Source organism: Pleuronectes platessa, chromosome 24 (assembly GCF_947347685.1).
Source record: "Pleuronectes platessa chromosome 24, fPlePla1.1, whole genome shotgun sequence".
Taxonomy (NCBI): domain Eukaryota; kingdom Metazoa; phylum Chordata; class Actinopteri; order Pleuronectiformes; family Pleuronectidae; genus Pleuronectes; species Pleuronectes platessa.
In genome coordinates, this window is record NC_070649.1 from 7,846,881 (window position 1) to 7,867,836 (window position 20,956).

Here is a 20,956-nt window from a genome sequence, read left to right on the forward strand (position 1 = left end):
GACTGGAATCAAAGCCGATTTATAATTGGGGCACGTAGCGTAGCAGAGAACACAGGTTTCTCCTCGTCTCTTTCTGAGCAGCCGTGATTGATGCCCCTGCTAAATTATATCCAGAAACCTTGAAGGACACAGGCGGTAGTTTCCACTGACAGCTGAGAAGGGGGAAAATTGCAGGTCTTAATGCGCGAGTGAGCGAACCCACAATTAAGTGGATGTGTGGCGGGAGGCTACCGGGCGAGATCAGGAAGTTAACACTATTTTGCATCGCCGCGAGTTGCCATAGACACAAACTAAATTTGCCTACTGTTGCTCGCGGGCCGTCGAGACAGAGGAGACAGATCTTATTAGGCTCTGCTGGAGGATCCCAATGGTAAGGTTGGCATGTGTGAGAAGGTGGAGTCTGTGCAAGCTATGATCTATTATAATCAATCCAAACTGCACTGCATTAAAGCGGCTGTTTGACTTTGTGGTTTTATTCGCTGGAGTCGGAAGAGAGGAGCGATATCTCAGGAATGTGAAGCCCGCAAGCAGTTAGCTCAGCTTAGCATAAAGACTGGAAACGGGGGGGGGAACAGTTAGCCTGGTTCCATCCACATCTTGTATGTGCACATTACTTTAGCTCCTGTATGTTTACACTGGGAGTCTGAGACAACCAGCATGTTGAACCCGTCTATGACCTGTACACACTTCGCAGAAATGATGCAAATATGTTGTGAAATATGCAGAGAAAAAAGTTTTACTGCATGTTACGCGCTGGACGTTTTTTTGGCTGAGACCAGTAGCGCCTTGGGAATCTTTGCGAGACGGTTGGCAACCAGTCGAGGCCAAGAAACAGTCCAGCACTCGACAAATTGTGCACTCTGGTTTTTGCCGTGGCCAGCTGGCCAATCGCTGCCTGCCATTTGTGTCAATATCACATCACTGCTTTAGGAAAGTTGCATTAATGGTCGGACAACCCCACGCACACAAAAGCAAAAATCTAAAAAAGTTGGTCTCCTGATGCAGCATCTGACAAGCAATCGAAGAATCTTTGCTTTTGCCTAAAACTCCCCATGCTAATGTAAAAACTTTCAAATAAAAATATACTTTTCCTTAAAATGAGCATAAAGGCAAGGCTGGAAAAAATGGTACGCAATTACTCAGTCTCAATTTACTACAACCTGTCCAACTGAAGTGATTACACCTCAATTTAAATGGATTCAAACTGCAGGTGGAGGTGTGTGTTTAAGTGTTACATGAGGGGAACTCGTGTAATGGCACTTGTGATTTTAAAAAGCTGGCGAACAACACAAACTAAGCGAAATGTCACTTGTAAAATCACTTAATTATATCAGGTTTCCATTCCGGAAACATAATTGGAAGCCGACCAATACCTCTCCTATCAAAACCTTGTATTTTCTATTATCTCATTTCTCTAAATTGTGCTTATATATCAGCAAATGTTTAAAGCTGTTTTGACCTGAGGTGGATTAGCCATGCAGTGGGTGGCCATGCTCCTGGATGCGCCATCATTTGACCCCCGGTCGGCTTTGATGACACACTGGGGACAGGGCAGCTGCAGCTGGTGAGTGAATCCGCTCTTTTATCAACAGGCCCATGAATATTTATTACTTCATTGGGGGAGTTTTTGATTTCCTACAGTTCCAGCTATTTCCGACAAACTGTGTCTATAGGGATGACTGTTAACGGGTTGCTGGAGTAAGCAGAACAGACACTTCACAACAACAGATAAAAAAAGTATCTGACTTTCCCCGACCACCCACATTTTTCCTCTTTTCCCCCGAGCGAACAAGACTCTTCTTAAACTCACCCGCGGAATACCTGGAACTGCAGGCGTCATCTATCTGTTAGGCTGAGGGCTATTTTCTCACTCAGGTGTCTGTTACATAAATACAATGCTTGTGTATCTGTATTCACTTGCATGCTCTATATAAAGTTTTTAGCTGGGTATTTATATTTTCACAAGTACGATTACATGATATTTTGAAGAATATCTATATATTTACTAAGGTAATTCATTCAATTATAGCTTTTCTCTCCAAAAGACCAACAGATTACTCGTTTAAGGAAGAAACAATAGCATTAAACTGAATGAAATGAAATATATGACTAGGACATGGGAGGAACCTCTTTTTCCCTGTACTCCAACCAAAACGACACTGACAAACTTTTCACAGACCAGCCCGAACTTTAACAAAGCTGTGACATCCTCCTCCCTGTTGTGTTCACCTCTGCTACAAGGACAAGGATCAATTGCCAGTCTGACTTTGGCACAAAGGAGCTAAAGTGCTCCATTCACGACCCCAGGAGATAATGCGAAGCCTGAAGTTTATCAGTGTATTTTTCCTCCCCTGTCTTTATCCAGGGGAGAGAGACAAAGAGTGTTACCTCAGCGCTGCTCCCCCCCCTAAGGAAACACAACAGAGGACAGTTCCCTGTCCGCAGCTGATTGATAAAACATGTAAGCGGACAGTGTGCAACTCTCATTGAGCCTCCTGGCAATCTACACCATCTCTATCTGCTTGCGCTCGGGGGCCTTTGTGTTGTTTGACCGGTCCTGGTTGTCGTCGATACTCTATTCACCGCTCGCACTTGTGGCCTCTGAGGAGATCACTACTCTTGCTCCACCTTGCCCGTGCAATCGCAAACCGCAGAAGGGGGAATAATCCGGAAGGGACACGCCGCTTAAAAGTAAAGTTGGCAACGTAGAGCGCAAACGAGATAAAAATTCATCGTGTGCACCTCTAGCTCCAGGTCAGAAACATTTGGTTTATCGGATCCTCACGAGGGCTGCTTATGCAAATGGCTGAACCTATAGGTCGGGGGTGTTTATGGCTTTTTCCTGAACATCACAGGCCGAGGCGCGCTGAGAACAACACCTCGGGGAGACTCCCGAGACCAAAGGGGCTGCCGCTGCAAGAGGTTGTGATGTAGTCTGATGAAAACAAAAACAGGTACTGGGGGGGCCACTTTGCACCCGGCAACATCCACCACTTCATATATCGTCGAAGAAGGTTCAGAAAACAAGTCTCTGAGCTTTATCACAAGGTGCGGAGTGGATGACTAAACATAGACTCGACTTCTCCTGACAGACACGGGCGGCTCATATTTACCTGCCCCACGACAGTAGCTGGCATTTAAAGAAGTGTCATTTCAATCTCGGTCACCTTCAAACCAGCTCCCTGTCCTTTCCTTTAGGACAGAATCATAAGTAAGAGCTCCTCTGGGCCACCGGATGGCGGCTGACCTCAGAAATAACTGCCTCTTTGATAAAGTAGCACAGTAAACTTCCAAATTTTGTCCTAGGAGATTTGAGTACTGCCAACGAAAAAAAAAGGAACGTGCAGTTATTGATTTTTGGGAATATTGAGGGTAACTGATTTTCCAAAGGATCTACACTAGAAAGCACAACTCCCACTTTTATAAGTATCAGGAAGAAGAGGATGCAACAAAATGGTCTGATTAAGAGAGAACCAGTCAAACACTGGTGGAAATATGTCATTTATGTGTGTGTGTGTGTGTGTGTGTGTGTGTGTGTTGTGTATTAACTCAAGCAATGTGTCAGCTCCTATTGATTTATCTCCTCTGTGTAGCTGAAGCTTGTACATCATGATTTATTCACCAAGTCTGTTTCCATTGCAATGTATTGCATCTTAATTTTTCCCACTTCAGCTAAGTGCAGAAATGTGTTTTGATTTCATTTAACTTGTTTATTTCTGGATTTTTCTCTCAGGTTGTTTATTTTTAATGCAAAAAATTGAAATTGTAAATTAAAGTTGTTGGATTTCAACATATCTAAGCAGCAACACAAGCAGTCATTTGGGTTTCAACTGATCAAGTCCTATGTTGATAATTATCTCTAGTTTACTTGCTAGATGTAATTTTATTCTGCCGCATTGGGAGCACCGAGTAGTTTTTTATTTTCTGAAATAAAAAGTCTGCAGTCGATGCCAAGGGGAGCGATTAGTGGAGGCCCAAATAATTCAAGTTGAAGGACAGAGGAACAAAAACAACGAAGTGAAACACCCTCAGTCCACAGAGCATACAGAGATCGCAGATTTAAGAGATATGGTTCCATGATAAAAAAAAAGAAAAGTGCACTCTCTACAGAAACAAATGTCTCTTTGCTTTGTGGCACCACATCAGACGTCCACATTCATTGTATATATGAAATCTGATCTATGCTTCAAATATTTCATGAGGATCAACTTTAAAATCGACCATAAAAGTAGGTATCAACATATCTGTCTCCTTCAAGCTCGACTAACAGGAACGTCTGAGTGTTAGAGTCTTTAGGGATCGACAGAGTGAGTCCTTGAGGCCGGGTGAAGCTCACTGTGCGTCTCCGTCAGGGTGTGGGTCCCTCAGGACGCTCCGACTCTCCCGTCTCGGGCGCCACACGGCAAGTGTCGCGTCCCTGCAATAACAGGCCTCGCCTCATTGAGCGGGGCTTATTGGATCTTCTCAGGAGTGAGGTAAGTGGTGTGCTAAATTTATTGCAATTCATAGTTTTTGGGGCAGAGGGGCCGCTCTCTGGTTTTACATTAGGTGGGAGAGGACTACATAGGCAGAGACAATATTGCCGCTGCCCGTGCGTGTCGAGACGCCCGAGGCCTCGGAGAAATCACATTTCAATCACTACTGCGGTCTCAGGTGACTCGCTCCAAATGAGGACAAATGAGAAAATTAAAATGACATCCTTCGATTTTTGGGCCACGGCGCCCGGAGCCGATCGCTAATTGAATAATTCAATCGAGCTAAAGAATGGAGAGAAGAAGGAGATCACACAAATGACAGCAGAGAGAGAGAGCAGACCTGCGATAAGTGAGCCGATGATGAACTCGTCTGAGTCAGGGGAGCGGAACCTGTCACAGCCGACGACTCCGGCGTTTTTTTCAAACATTCAAACTGAGTTTCCGGCTCAGTTCACCCTCGGAATCCCCGACTTGACAGTTCAGATGATGACAACACGTGTAAACAAACTATAGCAGTCTCCTGACAGCGATCATCAACAAACTGACAGCACACATCAAGAGGCTATTAGTGAAGGAAATACAGGTTAATCGATTATTACTCTTTGATTAAACCATTGATTTATTTCTAAAAGCTGCTCCTGTCTCCATTCAGACAATGGAGGCTTGAACGCACTGCAGGAGAATGAGTGGTGTTCAACGACGACAACAACAACAACAACAGCAAAAACATGTGTATGCAGATGATAGCCAGTCCCCTCCTGCATGCTAATGTGCTGACACCGTGTCTGCTCGGAATCTAAACTGAGGCTGTTGCGTCATGTGACCTGTTCGTACTCTAGCTGTAACAAGCCATGTTCAGACTTTGCAACAAAAACCAGCAGCAAGAAGATGATGGTTTGGTCCATTATGGTGCAACTGGCTCGTTTAGACCTTGATGTAATTGGATGCTCTCACATTTAAATATTTGGAATTTCTTCTTTCATACGTCAATATATGTAGGTGTATATTTATTTCAGTTGTTTCTATACTTACTCAGGTCAGGGGTATAGGATCACATATAAGCCACTCACTCTTTTTTTTCATGTTATTTCAAATTTTGCATTTGAATAAATAAGGCGAACTAACCCGTGAAAGTCTAAATTTGTTCTTGAAACCAAGTGTACGTTTTAAACATATATAACATAGACCACTTATTTAGGTACTTCAAATGCCATGGTTTGAACATTTAGTTGTTTTTATCATTATCATTTGTCTTATTTTATTTAGTTTAACAAAAATTTCGCTGCCCTTTATTAACATTTTATTATCTTATCTTATCTTTCTTTTATTGTTGTATTTTCTATTGGTACAGTCTGTATTAAACTCATTTTTAACTCATTTCCAACACATCCAGTTTTCAGGGTGATTTATGGCTCGTCCTTGTCCTTGTCATCACCAGGTCTGACGCAGTGACTCAAACTGTAACTCACCGTTGACCACGACAGCGATGTCCACAAAGTCGATCTCGCCCCGGGCCTCCACGCTCGCCTCGCAGCGGTACACGCCCTCGTCGGCCTTGTTCACCTGGTAGATCTGCAGGTTGTTGTTCGTCAGCACCTGGAACTTGTCTTCGCAAGGAAAAGAGATGGAAAAAAAAAACACGAGTGAGGAAGAAGAGGAATGCGATGCAGGTGAAGAGTGAACGATGGAGAGAGAGAGAGAGAGAGAGAGGTGAGATAAGCAAGTTAGGAAAACGGGAGGAGAAAATTGCCAATTGTCAATCTTCACTTCGGCACGTTTACCTGATAGAGCTCGCACACAGATAAACACCCACGCAATTACAGTTCCAAATCGACTCCACTCGCCCCCATTGAGGCCACTGTGCGACTGGCGAGGAGAGATGAGCCCACTATCTAATTCCTCTCCAGCGAGGATATTTATAACCCTGCATCGTAATTAGAGAATATTTTATATATTTATTTTAAACATCTCCTCCGTGTCTCATCGTTACCGTCGGACTGAAGATTTGAATTTCAATTAAAAAAAAACGTGACAGATTCGTGGGGTCACTCTTTCCAATCAGTGCCCGGGCGTGCAGTTTGTCGGGGAGGAGGAAGGGGGAGTGGTGGAGTGAGTTGTAAATCAGGAAGGAGGAGGAGGAGGAGGAGGAAATAATGAGTCCTAGTCCACTGGCTCCTACTATTGCACCTCCTCGAGAATAATACCATTAAAAGTGAATTTATCCTTGGTCCTCCTCGCGTATGAAACTATTAAAGCTACTGAAAAAAGCATGGGATTTCAGTGGAGGGCCTCAGAAATCAGATTTGAGTCTGCAGAGCCACGCGGGCCGAAGGCAAATAACCATTCTTAGGGTTTTTTCGTTTTCGGGGGGGGGGGGGGGTTCGACTCGTCATCCGCGTGAGGATGCGTGTTGGAGTGTCGCCGTCCGAATGCCCCGTAACCCATCCTCTCATTCGCCGGTTAATACGCCTCCTCCCGGGCTGATGGGGTTTCTATTCATAGCATTCGATATCCTTGTCTTATTGTGAATCCTCACAAAAGGGGGGGGGGGTTCCTAGAGAACAGTATTCTTGGCACATTAGCACATCTTTTCAGTGAGAGAAAGAGAGAATGGGACTCGAGAGCATTAAGCTTTTTCCTCGCGATAATCGAGTGCATTTGGAAGGTTTACATTCAAAATATAATTATTTTGTTTACTCAAGAACTTTTTTGCTGTGATTAATCTGCTCCTGGAATAAATTCAATCAGATTCTCCCCTGATACAAAGGTTTGTCTCGATAACATGAAATATTCACGACTGAATAGATAATCAAAGTAGAAAGTGAGGGAACAAAAGAACAATAACACATTTTTCCCTCTACTACAAGTGTACTGGTATTTGCAAGACAATTCAAATTATTCAGTAATGAGTTTTGGGCCCATTCACCTCCCACAAAAAATAATATAATCACTTGATAATGAAAAAGAAGGTCATGAAGACTTACTGCGGTGTTCCTCTGTGATTTCCTTATCCTGGTAGTACCACACCACCACGGGCACCGGTGAGCTAATGACATCACACACCACCTCCGCCGTGTCGCCGTGGCGGAACTCCTGCGGTGACTGAACATCCTGGAACGTCAGCCTCTCTGCCAAGATCAAACGAGATGGAGATTCAACACTTTTTTTTGGGCTCCCCGGTTATTGAAAGCAGACAATTTATTGCAGGTCTGAACATCAAAAGGGGAAACGTGAAAAAAATAGAAAAATAAAAACTGCAGTGCTCTAATACTATCCTGTTCATTGAGACAGGGTGGGAGTGTTGGAAAAAGTATTCTTATAAATGCATGTCAGTCCTATTTTCTGTTCGATTTTAATCCAAAAATTAGAAAGAAAAGAAAGAGACATAGGGGTAAATGGTTGAAGATTACAATATCAAGATAAAAGAAGATGATCCTTTATTAGTCCAGATATGGGGACATTTGCATCAGTAAGTAATAACTAACATGCAATACTTAAGTGTAATGAATATAAAGATACGAGTGGAATAACAACTAATATATAAAGTGTATAAAAAATAACAATATGGACAATAATTGCACAGAAAGAATGAATATTGCACAGGTAAGAGAGTTAAACCAGAGTAAAAGTGAAGTTCATAATGGGTGAGCATTACGTTCATGTGAGGCAATGCTCTGCAGTCCAGATTTCTCCTGTCTGGAAACAGGCCCACGAGACAATGTACGCACTGGAAATGGATTCCCTCGCATATTCAAATGAAACAAAAGCTAATTCCGCTCTGCCTGTTTTCTGGGACGCAGATGAGGCGATTCTAATGAAACCACGCGGGAAGACAGAAGGACGGCCATTCCACTTGCTGCCAATCATAAAAAAAGGACAAAAAAACAAAAAAGGACAAACAGCGAGCCGAGATATTCCTCAACCTACTTTGGAGAATTAGACGACAACACAGGCGGCCTTTGATTCGCTCTCTCTTGGTTTCATGGGGGGGGGGGGGGGGGGCCCGGTAACAGATTCCGCTCGGTACCAGTTTGAGGCGGCGTTCTCTCTCTCTCTCTCCACAAACATTTGGTGTTTTGACAAGTTGCTTTTATCGAAAACGCTGTTCTTGGACCGGCTCTTCTCTCTACGAGCGGCACGCCGCCCCCCCCCCGGATAGCCGACTTTGATGCGCGCCGGTTTTTCATGCACTGCCGGCCGCCGCAACCACCTGCCACCGTCGGCACGCTGCACTGTGGAGGTATGAATAAATCAACAACAGCTCCCCTATCAGTCCCTTTCCGTTAGCGAGGCCGCGCCATTAGCATTTCACCGGGCTGATTTATGCCAGGCTGCTTCCTAAAATGAGCTTTCTTTCCTCCAGCCGTACCCCCCCCCCACCCCCCCCCCCCGCCTTTGAACGTGTCTGGCATCTCAGTGTCTCCATTAACTTCAAGGATGCCTTTGCATGTTTTGTCGTTCACTCTGTTGGTTTCTTATCAATCCCCCCCCCCCCCCCCCCCCCCCTCTTCCCTCTCTCTCTCAGGTTGGAACACTTCTGGTGTCACTTGTTCCTCCCGTTTGTATCCGTTTCCTGCCTCTGTTGTTGTCACACTGCTCTACACGGGAACCAGTGAGGGGAACCAGTGAGGGAGACAAGCGACTGCCGCCCACTCGAATCGAGAACGGGCTCGGTACGGTTTTTCTCCTCTGCCGCTTGTCTACGCATCAATGCAGGGATTACTGCGACTCGTTTACAAGACAGCGTCCCTGGACGTCTCTCAACTGGGACGCAGATTTTCCGTCTTTACTGTAAAAACATTGCTGGTTTTAGAAAAGTGGCTCTTTGCCTCGTCCATTAATAAACTGAGGGGATAGGAAGTGTTGCAGGTACTGTACTGGCCAACTTTGCTATGGCTGCTCAGGTGACATTATAGAGCAGTTCACTTAAAGCTACTCTGGCTTTTGTCAACACTTGCAAGTCTTCCCTTTTGCCTTTGCTCAAACCCACGGATATGAAACGCATGGTGGCTCTAGGGGAAACACTCTGAGGAAACATGGCCACAAGCAAAAATTGTTGTGTCGGTGGTCCTCAAGGATTCATCCTCTGGACAGCACAAATTCCAGTACAAACTTTGTGTTGGGCTGACTGGTGCTGCCATTGGTAAAGCCAGCAAGGCTGCTGGGCTTAAAAAAACACCCGTGACAGCAGCATTTGTATGTTTGCACCATGCAAGTCCTCTAATTTGGATTCAGAGCTGATCCACCACTCCGCGTGGCACGATCATAACAGGCTATCACAGAGATGTCAGCAGCTCGCGAGCGGGTGTCGACACTGGGCCTCCCGCGGGTCGGGAGTTTCATGTACAACAACATGTTCTAGCGCACAGGCACCGTGCGCTGCCTGAGGAGTCCTCGCCTGCTCCGGCTGTGCGCTGGCACAATGGTTTGCCGGGGGCTTCGGGCGGGTTTCCATCCGCATGCTGCTCAGGCCCGAGTGAGTGACGCCTGGTTGCCTTGGAAACAGGGGTTCTAGGGGCGCTGGTTATGCGGCGAATGAGGCGAGGGGCTGAGCGGAGTCAGGTGTGATTGAGGCGGTGATGTCTCCCTTAATGATTCGCCGGGAGAGGAGGAAAAAGGCAACCGCACAGCAGGCGATGATTTCCAGTGTGTGTCTGCCTCCTGTAATCAAATCCCTCTACGGAGACGTTCTCTGCAGTTAAACTCGGGGAAGACTCCCCGTGTCTCTGGAAGCTTGGGTTACTCCGGCTTCATTTGCTTCTTATGTAATCCCCACATGTGCTTTTTGCATGCATTGGAGCGTTAATCTATTTCCTGTCGCCGTGATGCCTGAGAGCAGAAAGTGTAGGTATTCGGAAAGGTGCCCTTTTATAAAGATACAGAGCTTGAGCAAAGATTTAAAAAAACAGACTGGAGGGTTTGTCTGTGCAGCTTTTAAAAATATATATAATATATATATATCCAAGACATTCTGCAGTAGCTTCTCACTTATAATAGTCAAACTCCAATCAAACAAAGGTTATAATAACTCCTCAAAAACAAAGCATTTATATCTTTTCCCCTGCAATTCCCCCAAATATAAATTTAATCTAAATTATTAAAAGTAATGTCGTATTTTCCCCTATTTCTGTTATGATTGTTTTTTTCTATCCCAGGATATAACTCCCTCCAGGTTGTTAAATATGTTACGAGGACATTACCTCAGTGTTAATGATCGCTACTGCAATTCTGGACCTATGTTTCCGTATTCTTTTCCAAGGCTATCCCAGCAGTGATTAGGTCGGAGATAATCTGGACGTCTTGCTCAAGGACACTTTAAATTGGTCAAACAGCAGTTAAATTACTGCTCGCCCTGAGGATGGAACCTGCGATGGGCCTGACTCTGTGTCCACCGAGCCTCCTTGGCCTCCTCACACTCCGGTTTTTGCCCGGGCAATAGTGACGGGTCAGCCGGGCAAGTCGGCCTCAGTGCATCATCTATCATTACGGCTGGCAGAACCATATGGTATCACTCACTGTCCTTGTGCTCTAATCGCAAGCATGAGTGGCACGCACTTGCACACAAGCTCACAAATAAGGTCAAAGGCTGCATGGATGTAGCTTACGGTAGATCTCCAGCACGACCGAGGCCTCCTCGGTGTGACCGCTGGCGTCTGTGGCCTGGCAGCGGTAGATACCGGCATCCTCGATGATGGCGTTGTAAATGATGAGCCTGGACCGCGACGTCTCCGTGTGCAGCGCCATCCGCTTGGACTGGACGATGCGCTCGCCCTGGGGGTTGTACCAATCCAGCCTCACCGGCTCGCCGATAGCTAGGAGGGGGAGAGAGAGAGAGAGAGAGAGAAACAATCAGTCCATTTGACTTCTTTTTACCATGCAGGTAAGGATCATGGCCGTGCAGGACCGAGTGCAGCTCAATTCCAGTAGATGAACCTGGCAAGTTTCTTACAAGGCTAAATATTTGAGTCCTTGACCCATTAGTCTGCAGAGAGCCGTCTTCCACTGATTGAATTCTCAGAGTTTTTGAGAGGACATTTTCCGCCCACATTACACACATCAAGGATACAACAGAGGGAAGAACAGGGAGGAACTCAACAGGTTCCTCAGCCCTGACTCCTTGCGCTGGATGTTCTCTTTGTTCCGCTGAACAGCCGAGCACCTTCCAACGCGGTTGTTTGAACTTGTTACGGGATCACACGGCCTGAAATCATGACTGTGTCAAAATCTTGGATTTACATTGCTAATAAGTCTGTAAAGGAACAGGGGACATATGTAGGCTGTAAAATCCTCTCTCGTTTCCAACATCACGCGCTGAGCAATAAGCGCGAGAAACAGAATCTTGAACCCCTGTTAACTGGCTACTGCAGGAGATGATGGGGCCATCTGCAGGCGGCAGGTGCCCCTTGCCTGTCGGTGTGGAGGGCCATTACTTAGCCCATCAATCAACTGAAGACTTGAACAAGACAGGAAATGCACAGAGGCTTGTCCAGTCCCTCGGAGACAAGTCTCCGAGGTTTCAATTATGGAAACAAAAGGGAAGAAGAGGAGGAGGAGGAGGAGGAGGAGGAGGACAGAAAATAGAGGCACCACAGATTTGTGACACACATTTCATCCCCGGGAGATGGGAGGCGGTTTGGATGCTCCCTTTCCCCTCGGTGACTATGTGGTGAACGCCCTTGGGCCGAGCTTTTAACCCGCGCCTGCTCAGCCGTCAGCCCCAGAGTGTCGCGATGGTTCAGCCCAACTGCTCCCAGGTGGAAAGAGCCGGTGCTGGTGTGGATAATTGGCGTGTTTGTCCAGTTATGTAAATACACGATGACATAAATATAATAATCCCTCAGTTTTACAGCACACGGTTGCTCAAGGGTAGATGATATGCCTCTTGATGTCTGCAAGAAAAAACATGCAGGCGCCCCAGCATGCTAACGCCATTACTATCACATCCCTAGCATGTGTCTGCTGCTTGTTAGGTTCGGAGGCCAACGAATGGGATGAGGCAATCAGACACAAGTGTTACTGCGATAATATTGTCTAGGTTCTCCTCCTCCCGAGTGGCCCACCGTTGGAGCCTCGAGGTTCACGTGGGTACTCGCAGGGAACAGATCAGTGTCTAACGTGGCTGCGTGCGTCCCTTTATACCTGTTAGCGTTAAAACGGTATCACCTCCCACCATTTTGTTTGCAGTCGGCTGACAACAGAGGCAAGCTGAATATGTTCAAATTGACGCAGCCAGCGTGGTGACAGCGCGTTTGCCTCACCGATGATCCGAGGAGACAGGAGCATGTGTCTTTGCGACCGGATGAATAGCTGGTGGAAATCGCTGTCAAGACGGCTCTTAAAAATCTGCATAAGCTCAGTCATTATTACTGACTCTCGGCAAGAAAGAAAGCTCAGGGATGGACTCTTCTGAGAGTAGAGTGGTGAGACGTCGCTGATCACTTTTTATTGAGGTGCCAGCAAAATGTGTTCACGGCAACAACTGATCAGCAGCTTTTTCTGCACTTTTGTGACCCGATCCGACAGCTCGCCGTTGTTTGAGTCTCGTTTTTTTAAATGCAAAAATGGAGAAGAAACAAAGCCTTGCGTGTGGAAGGACACTCAGACAACTGTTTCTGACACTTTTTCAGCAGTTAGGGAGCATCACATAAAAGCAGCTGAAATAATGAAGCCATCTCGGCCTCCCTATCGACATCTCTCGACATCCGGCGGGCCCCTTGGTGCCAAAATTAGCCGAGCCCGGGCCGAAATGCTCCTGTCCCTCCACTGGCTGGCAAAGCTATGGTGGTAATTGATTTAGGCCTCCCGGGAATGAGTCAGCAGGGGGAGAAGCAGGAGCTGGAGAGGGAAGGAGGAGCACTGGTATGTGCGTGGGTTGACATGATGTCAAAATGATTGGTTAAGTATCTATCGATCCCTTTATAAGCTTTAATATATGGCTAGTGGGTAGTCGTACTGGTCAAGCGGTATGACCTATAATACTGTTGTTAGACGTATTTGAGATCCAACCGCTGTCGGATCTGTTTTGACTCCCGAGCCTGCATCCGCAGCTGCCTCTTTTTCCCCCCGCAGCCAACATGTGTTCTGGCTCTCTGCCACTTCAGTCAATGGGGGGGTTAAACACACACTTAAGCACCAGTTTATCCACCTCCTCCTTATTTGTCACGCCGCAAACACGGCTCTGTTTCATGCTCGCGCACAAGGCCAATTTCACATCAGAGAAAAAATCTCCAGTGTCTCGTGTTTGTTGTTTGTTGTCTGTGCCCCGAAAAAAAGGTTCGACTTCATCATTTTAAAAACAAATACGGAGATGGGTTCCCGATGAAAAATACTTTTATATCTGTCGTTTTGTACACAGTTGTCAGGAGGTTTTTAATGAGGGGGAGAAACATGAAGAATTGAGATGCTTCCATACAGTGCACGAGGGCCAACTGGAAGTTTGTATGGGTGTCGAATCAACGCACAAACATCAGGTGTAGACAACATGTGACAGATATTATATTATATATTATACGCAGCATCACATACTGGGCTGGTACTATGCCTCTTCTAATAGGATATTTCCCCAGATTTCTCTCCCCATAAATCTTAACTTATGTATTCTTTGATTTTAAATTGTACAATTTGCTTCGTGCAGGCAAAAATAAATTGTCCATTGCACCGACAGTATAACTTGACCCTTTTTTTCACTTCCTGCATAACATGAAATAATAACAATTTCCTTGCTTTGCTCATTTAATTATTCTCTATTTAATTCCACAGTAGTAGATGGTAATTCATGTATTTTAGTTAGTGGGCAACCATTGGATAAACAGGAGGAGGTTCTTTAGAAAAATGTTATTTTCGAGCAACTCATTTAAAATAATTGATGAACTCAATGCAGCCTGCTGCAGCAAACAGCTGACAGATTACATGCATATATTAAAAGAGGTGTAAAGAACATTAATGTGGACAAGTGCATCTGTGCAGCAGTTGCTCTCATGTCTCCCTGTCTGCTGTTATAACAGACATGTCCCCCCAGCTCTCCCACAAATATACTGGGAACAAACAGGCTCAAGGTGAAAGGCGACCCATACTTCCCTCTCCGCTTGCTGACGACAGAGACCCACCTATTTTCTAATGACAATCTCTGAAGCCGCCCCCTCTCCCTCCCAGCGGGTGAGTTCACCTCCATCTTTTGTCTCCCCGCCTCTCACTTCACCATTTTCTCTTTTCTCGATTCACATCTTCACCGTGAAACTTTGCTGTGAGGGCGTGAAACAAACAGCCAGAAAGAGCTGTTTTTTTCAAAGCGTGATTAATGTGATTAATGAAAGCTTATTGCCCTGAGGGGACGTCCTTGTAAAGACAAGAGTCGATGAATGCACGACACGTGGTTCATTTTGAGGTGAGATAAAAAGCTGTTTTGAAAATGAATACTTTAAGAAGCAATTTGACAGGGATGTATTAATTCATTATGTTCAGCGCTGATGGGGAAGTTGATTCTATCCTGCATATTTCATGTTTGAGCAGGTTATCTAGCAAATATCAAGCCAGTTTCTGCTCTGTCCTCAGTAAAAAAAAAAGAACTGCTCTTGTATAGTAAATGGACCTTGGGGACAATTTCTCTTCTGTTAATTAAAATGCCCCAGGCAACTTAAAAGTTTTGACCAGTATTTCACTTCTCACACCCGTTTGGCTATTGTCGGTCGACAAATTAACCTTTGTTGGCAACTTGTTAAACGTTTCTCAACACAAACAGAAACAGTAACACTTTTTGTTGGTGTTTTGGCTCCTTTTTGGCAATTGTGGGTTCATGTCGTACAACTATCATGGCCAAACAAGGACTTTAAACCAGTTCAGAATTGTTTTTAAATATTTGCAGATAAATGCAGACAACATTAATGCAGGAAGTGCAGCAAATACATATAAGGACAAATAAACAGACTCACAGTCAGTGGAAAAGTGAAACAGGTGGAGAGCATAGCCAGAAACACGAAGAGACAAACTGACAGGATGGAGGAGAGACAAGGAGACGCAGCTGGGACACATTAGGAAGCAGGTGCAGGTAAAGGAGGTGGGGAAAAGCAAGAGGAAGTGATACAGGATGGTCAAAATAAAACAGGAAATGACTCAAAATAAAGTAAGAAACCTTGAGGAGGAGACAGACAGGGATGGCTGACAATCAAACACAGTATGTGAATCCAAAAACACAAATGTAGAAAAGTCCAAAACATAAATCAAAAGTTTCACATCTAGGGAAGAATCACGACAACATTGAAAGTTTTGAGGTAATAACCAATGCTACATTCTGCTGTGGGCAAATGTAAAAATGGAAGAAAGCTCATAAAATATTAAAAATGAATCGTCAAGAAAACATTTAGCTTCTGGCCTGATGAAACAAAAGTTTTTTTGGAACTTTCTTATTTATATCACCTGGTCCCATCTATTTAAAGCTCAATATTTAAAGAAGTCGGGGAGAAACATGGATATTATGCTGGATTTAAAACAAAACAAGCCCTCACCCCCACTACTGACCAGCATTTGTCTTTTTCTTTAACCCAAAACCTTTTAGAAATGATGTGTATCGAACAAGAAAAATACATTTCACCCGGGCCCCTCACTTTGGAGAGAAGGGCCCTCAGCTCTGTGTTCTGCCTTCCCTCACAAAAAACAGCTCAAACAAACCCATGAATCAACATTCAACAAAAGTGCCCTCCTGTGCCTCCTGCTCCTTCCTTCTATTCCGGTCTGTGTTTATGTGGACATGATTCATTCAGCGGGACACGGCGATGCAAAGCCAATAAGTCACTTTAATAGAATAACTCTCTATTTTTTGTATGTTTGCAGGCTTCGCTTCGGTTTCACCGGGATTTAGCTTGTTTTGTTGCCTCTGACTGTTCTGCCCTGCTTTACAGCAGACCCCGGCTGGCAGAGCTGCATGTGAATATGGTCAGGAAAAAACAAGAAGAGGTTTGAATGCCAGTGGCGGACGAGGGCAGGAGAAAGCAACGAACGACACAAACACTTCCTCCCACGCACTTTGACGGTGGATGGTGGCAAACCCTCTTCTGCCTCAAAGCCTGTTCCCATTCTTCTCGCTTCTGAGTGTTTTTTTTTTAACAGAGAAAGCTTTTACCTTTGCCTTTTAATCGCTGCCAGTTTCTTTCCATTCACCTCTATTCTTTTTTCCCTCTACCTCCCCATTATGTCCTCCTCAGCACCTCGGCGCCGCACCACCGCCCCTCCAAGTGTGCCTGGCCTCCCCTGGCTGTTAGCTCCACGCTGAGTGGGTTGGCGGGAGAGAAGAGGCAGCCAGCAGGAGGCGGGCCTCGGCCTGCCAGAGTGCGCTGCCACCCCACCGAGCCGCTGGCACAGGAGTCGGGTGCTCCGCTACGGCTGAGCGCTGATACGGGCGTTCCGAGAGGACGTGGAGCAGAAGCGACGAGGGGGGGGCCGTCCCCCTGTGAGGATCCAGTCACCGCTGGGCCGCGGTGTCACTCACCATATGGACGTCAAACGCACAACAAACAGACTTCACAACGTAAACCCCCTGCTGCATCTTTGACCTGCCTCCACACACAAGCACACACATGCAAACAGACAGAAACCCTGTGTCAAAATGAGGGTCCTGCGTTTCTTACCTGTGCAGATGAAGAATTTGGACTCTCCGACGCTTAGCTCCACTTTGTTCAAGGATATGGACACCTGCAGGGCGGCTGCAGCACAGGAAGGGAGACAGAGGAAAAGAGGGAAAATTGATTAGTTATTATAATAGAACAGAGCACAAAAGAGCCTCATTGTTTGCCGACTGCAGACACATAATAATACAAAATTGCTCTTAAAAAAGATTTCAGCTTGCTTAGCAGTGTGGCTCATTTCCCTCTTCATGCCAGATTTCTTTTTTTTCATTATCCGAGGACCATTCTAAGTTGCGCGCCACCATTTACCGCGATTAAATGAAAGGCAGGGTGCCGTTTACATGCAAATATCCTTCTACAAAAATAAGAGGCTCCTTAGCTAGAACCCATTGTGCAGCTTTATAACAGCAGTTTATTTCCATTCACTTTTCCCTATTGTGATGTCGAGTTTTTCCCCTTCCTCGTGGGTTTTGTGCCGTCTCCGAAACGAGCAATTTAACAGTTTGTACTTTTTCTTTTTCTCCAAACTTAATTTGAAAATTGTGTATAACCGCATTGAAAGTTACTGTCTCTCAAAACAACGCAGCTACTGCTCCTCACAATGCGCTGGGACACATTGGCTTTGTACCGTCTAACAGGCGCATGGGTGTTCGTGACAAGCTTGCCAGTCAGCTCCGCAATGAATGGGGATCCTTTCAGCCCCGAGGTGCTGTAATGCTATTTGCAGTTATCACTACCCAACAACGGGTTTATGAATTGAACAACAGACGGATGGAAATTTAACAAGCTAAGAAATAGCAGAGATCAGTAAATACTTCAACCGGCGCTGCTATCTCCCTCCGGTGACAAATAGCCGTCGAGCGAGGCTCCAACAAACCGAGAGCCTCCGAGTGCTGGCTGCCGAGAAAAAGCTGACTGGGGTATATTCGCTGGGAGACGTGCATTCACTTTCATGACAGGGTAAAAAATGGACCACCAGTGCCACAAAATGTGCGGTGTCAAGCGACAAAGCCTCCTTTGTAAGCGCCGCCATAACGCCGCACAATAGGCTGGCTCCAGGTGGGGCTTTTTAAAAGCTGGAGTGAAATGTAGCTGAATGAAACTGGGTATGGATCTCGGCTGGTTGGGAGTTTGTCAAATGGAAGAAAGAGAAGAGGAGAAATTCCGGGAGGTAAAGCCAGGGAGTGCGTCTACACGTCTAATGTGATGAGTAATGATTGGCAACTCAGTGGGGAGAGGGTCGTTTTTAGGCTAGAGCCTCTTGACGCAGCGGCAGTCTGAGTGTGGCGAGATATTTGATGAGCCTGTCATATCGGAGCCCCCCCCCCCCCGATCCTTAGCCCACGTCTCGTTAGCATGACACTCCAAACACACATTCACACACACACACGCTGTAAAACACCCTAATGGATGTTAATTCTCGCCACAACACTGGAAATTTAACAGCGGAGCTCAGGGCGTCTGTCAATAATTGAGAAAATGATGAAATGATTGTCTGCTGCTGCTCGGGGGGGGGTGGGGGGTGGGGGGGGGCAGCACCACAGTGAGGCTGCTCTCTGGCATTTATCATAGGGAGCTATCTGTCGTGAGTCCAGACTGCCTACAGGTGGCAGTGGAGGGGCACCGCCGCGGCAGCTAACCTGAGGGGTCGACATGATGAGGTCGGGGAGGATGGCAGTGTCAATGTGTTTGATTGGATTCATGCTGCGTAAGGGGCACACACACACACACACACACACTTACAGGGAAATCTAATCCATAATGTATACTGGTATGTAGTATGGCACTGAGACCCACACACACACAGACATACACACACACACACACACACACACACACACACACACACACACACACACACACACACACACACACACACACACACACACACACACACACACACACACACACACACACACACACACACACACACACACACACACACACAGAGAGAGTTGAAGGATCTATCTCAATACATGTTTGCACTATTACCGGTTTGCAATGCTCTCCACCCGTCCACCGTGTGACTTATGACCGCATACTACGCGTATACCATGTTGTACTGCGTACTACTACTTATTATGCATACTTACATGCTCTGTCTGCTTCTATGTTTACACTGGGGATCAGGGAGAAACAACATCTCAATCCCGTCCCTGTACATATGACAGAACTGACGATAAAGTTGACTTTGACGTATGGTCACACACAACCATTTGTCACTATGTAAATGCATACTACTACTACTCACACACACACACACACACACACACAAAAACAAACACACAGACACACACGTAGCATTGAACGAGAGACTTTTATTGCCATGCACAAACACATGTAGCCTTTGGTCACACACAAGCGTTTGTAACTAATTTATCTAAATGCACTACACTATACTGAAAACTACACAACACACACACACAGACACAAGACTGTTTCCAACAAATAAATGCAGATACTGTTCTAGGGTTGATTAATCATGTCTATTTAACCTTGTGCCCTTCGACACTGCCTGCCTCTGACTTAAGGCTGATTCCGATCAGTGCTTCAAGTACTTTAACGGTTTTCAATTATTAATTGATCCGGGTCTGTTTGTGCTCGATGTGATTGATCGCGTAATAAGTTGCTCACAAAACCCGGCAGGGGCAAAAAAAAAGGAAGAAAAATGGGCTTCCTCTCTCTTTCCCGCCGGAGTCGTTGGTGTGAATCATATAATTAAGTTCAACCTGGAAATTGCAACCGTATTTTTCCAGTTGAAATGCACAACAGTCCCTGCAGCGAGCACACGTTGACATTTTAATGAGAATGCAGACTGGATTTTAAATATGACACGGGAAAATTTGTTTATTCCACAAAGTCTCACCTGGTAGGGACACAAAGAGAGACACGCTAAGTTGATCAATTTTTAGATATGGAATGTCTCATTCACCTGCTTATTACAGAGCTCGGGTCAATATGTGTAGGAGCCTGACAGTAATTATCAGCTCCAATTATCAGCTCCTCTAAAGGAGCATTGGTGACAATTGAAATTAGACAACAAACAAAACCATTGATTTAATTTGCAACATGTCAGACATGGTCGATGCCGTACAATTATCATTTTTTAATCCGAGGAATAAAAAGTTAGAGGAGCAGGGTTATGGTTCATAATGCTGCTGGTTCAGAAATCACCCAATTGGCCGGGATAAATGTTGAATGCTCGACCAATCCTGAGTCAGATTGTTTTTATATCATTAAATAAGTAAATTGTTATTCTTATACTGATGATTATCAATCGTCAGTCTAAGATTTTACCTAAAATGACAGAAATCTTATTCAATAAAAATGAATTAGAGGTGTACTTTGACCTATTTGTTCAGGCCATGTCCCATCTACTAACATGGAGAAGGCATGGTCTATAACCTATACTCTAGGCAGCCACCAGGGTTTGATGAAGATGCACTGGCTTCACTTATTAACAGCCGGCATGTCCTGGTTAATAATGATCAGCAAACTACAGACTCCTTTACTCACATCTTATTGTTGGAAAACTTTTACCTTAAGTTATGTTAGACGACCTTAGATAGATGTTACTTATTGTCCTTGTTACTGTAAATATTTAGTTTAATATCATGCACTACTTTTTACATCCGTTGCAGAGTGCATTGTAACTTTTCATTTCCTTTAAATGTCACCAACATTATTACTTTTCAAAGTGAGAACCACGAATTCAAGCTTAGCTTAAATACTCAAGTTCTTTCAATTTCATTTCTGTTTTATTATGATGCACTGTTTCTTTGCATGATTGTGTTTCTTATCTTATCTCAGCTGAGGGTAATCTCTTCTTCTTCTACTTTTTAATATTCTGGTTGTGTTGTTAGA

General features: G+C 45.2%; 1 protein-coding gene across 1 annotated transcript in view; it reads right to left on the reverse strand.

Annotated features, from left to right (window-relative positions):
- The window catches only part of LOC128430780 (neural cell adhesion molecule 2), a 72,952-nt gene extending 55,216 nt beyond the window's left edge, over positions 1–17,736 (reverse strand). Inside the window, exons 1-5 of the mRNA XM_053416826.1 lie at positions 17,721–17,736; positions 17,096–17,170; positions 11,081–11,287; positions 7,460–7,603; positions 5,945–6,082 (exon numbers count right to left, since the gene is read on the reverse strand). Coding sequence (XP_053272801.1) covers positions 5,945–6,082; positions 7,460–7,603; positions 11,081–11,287; positions 17,096–17,170; positions 17,721–17,736 — 580 coding nt within the window. The remainder of the gene's footprint in view (positions 1–5,944; positions 6,083–7,459; positions 7,604–11,080; positions 11,288–17,095; positions 17,171–17,720) is intronic.
- Between the last annotated feature and the right edge of the window lie 3,220 nt (positions 17,737–20,956).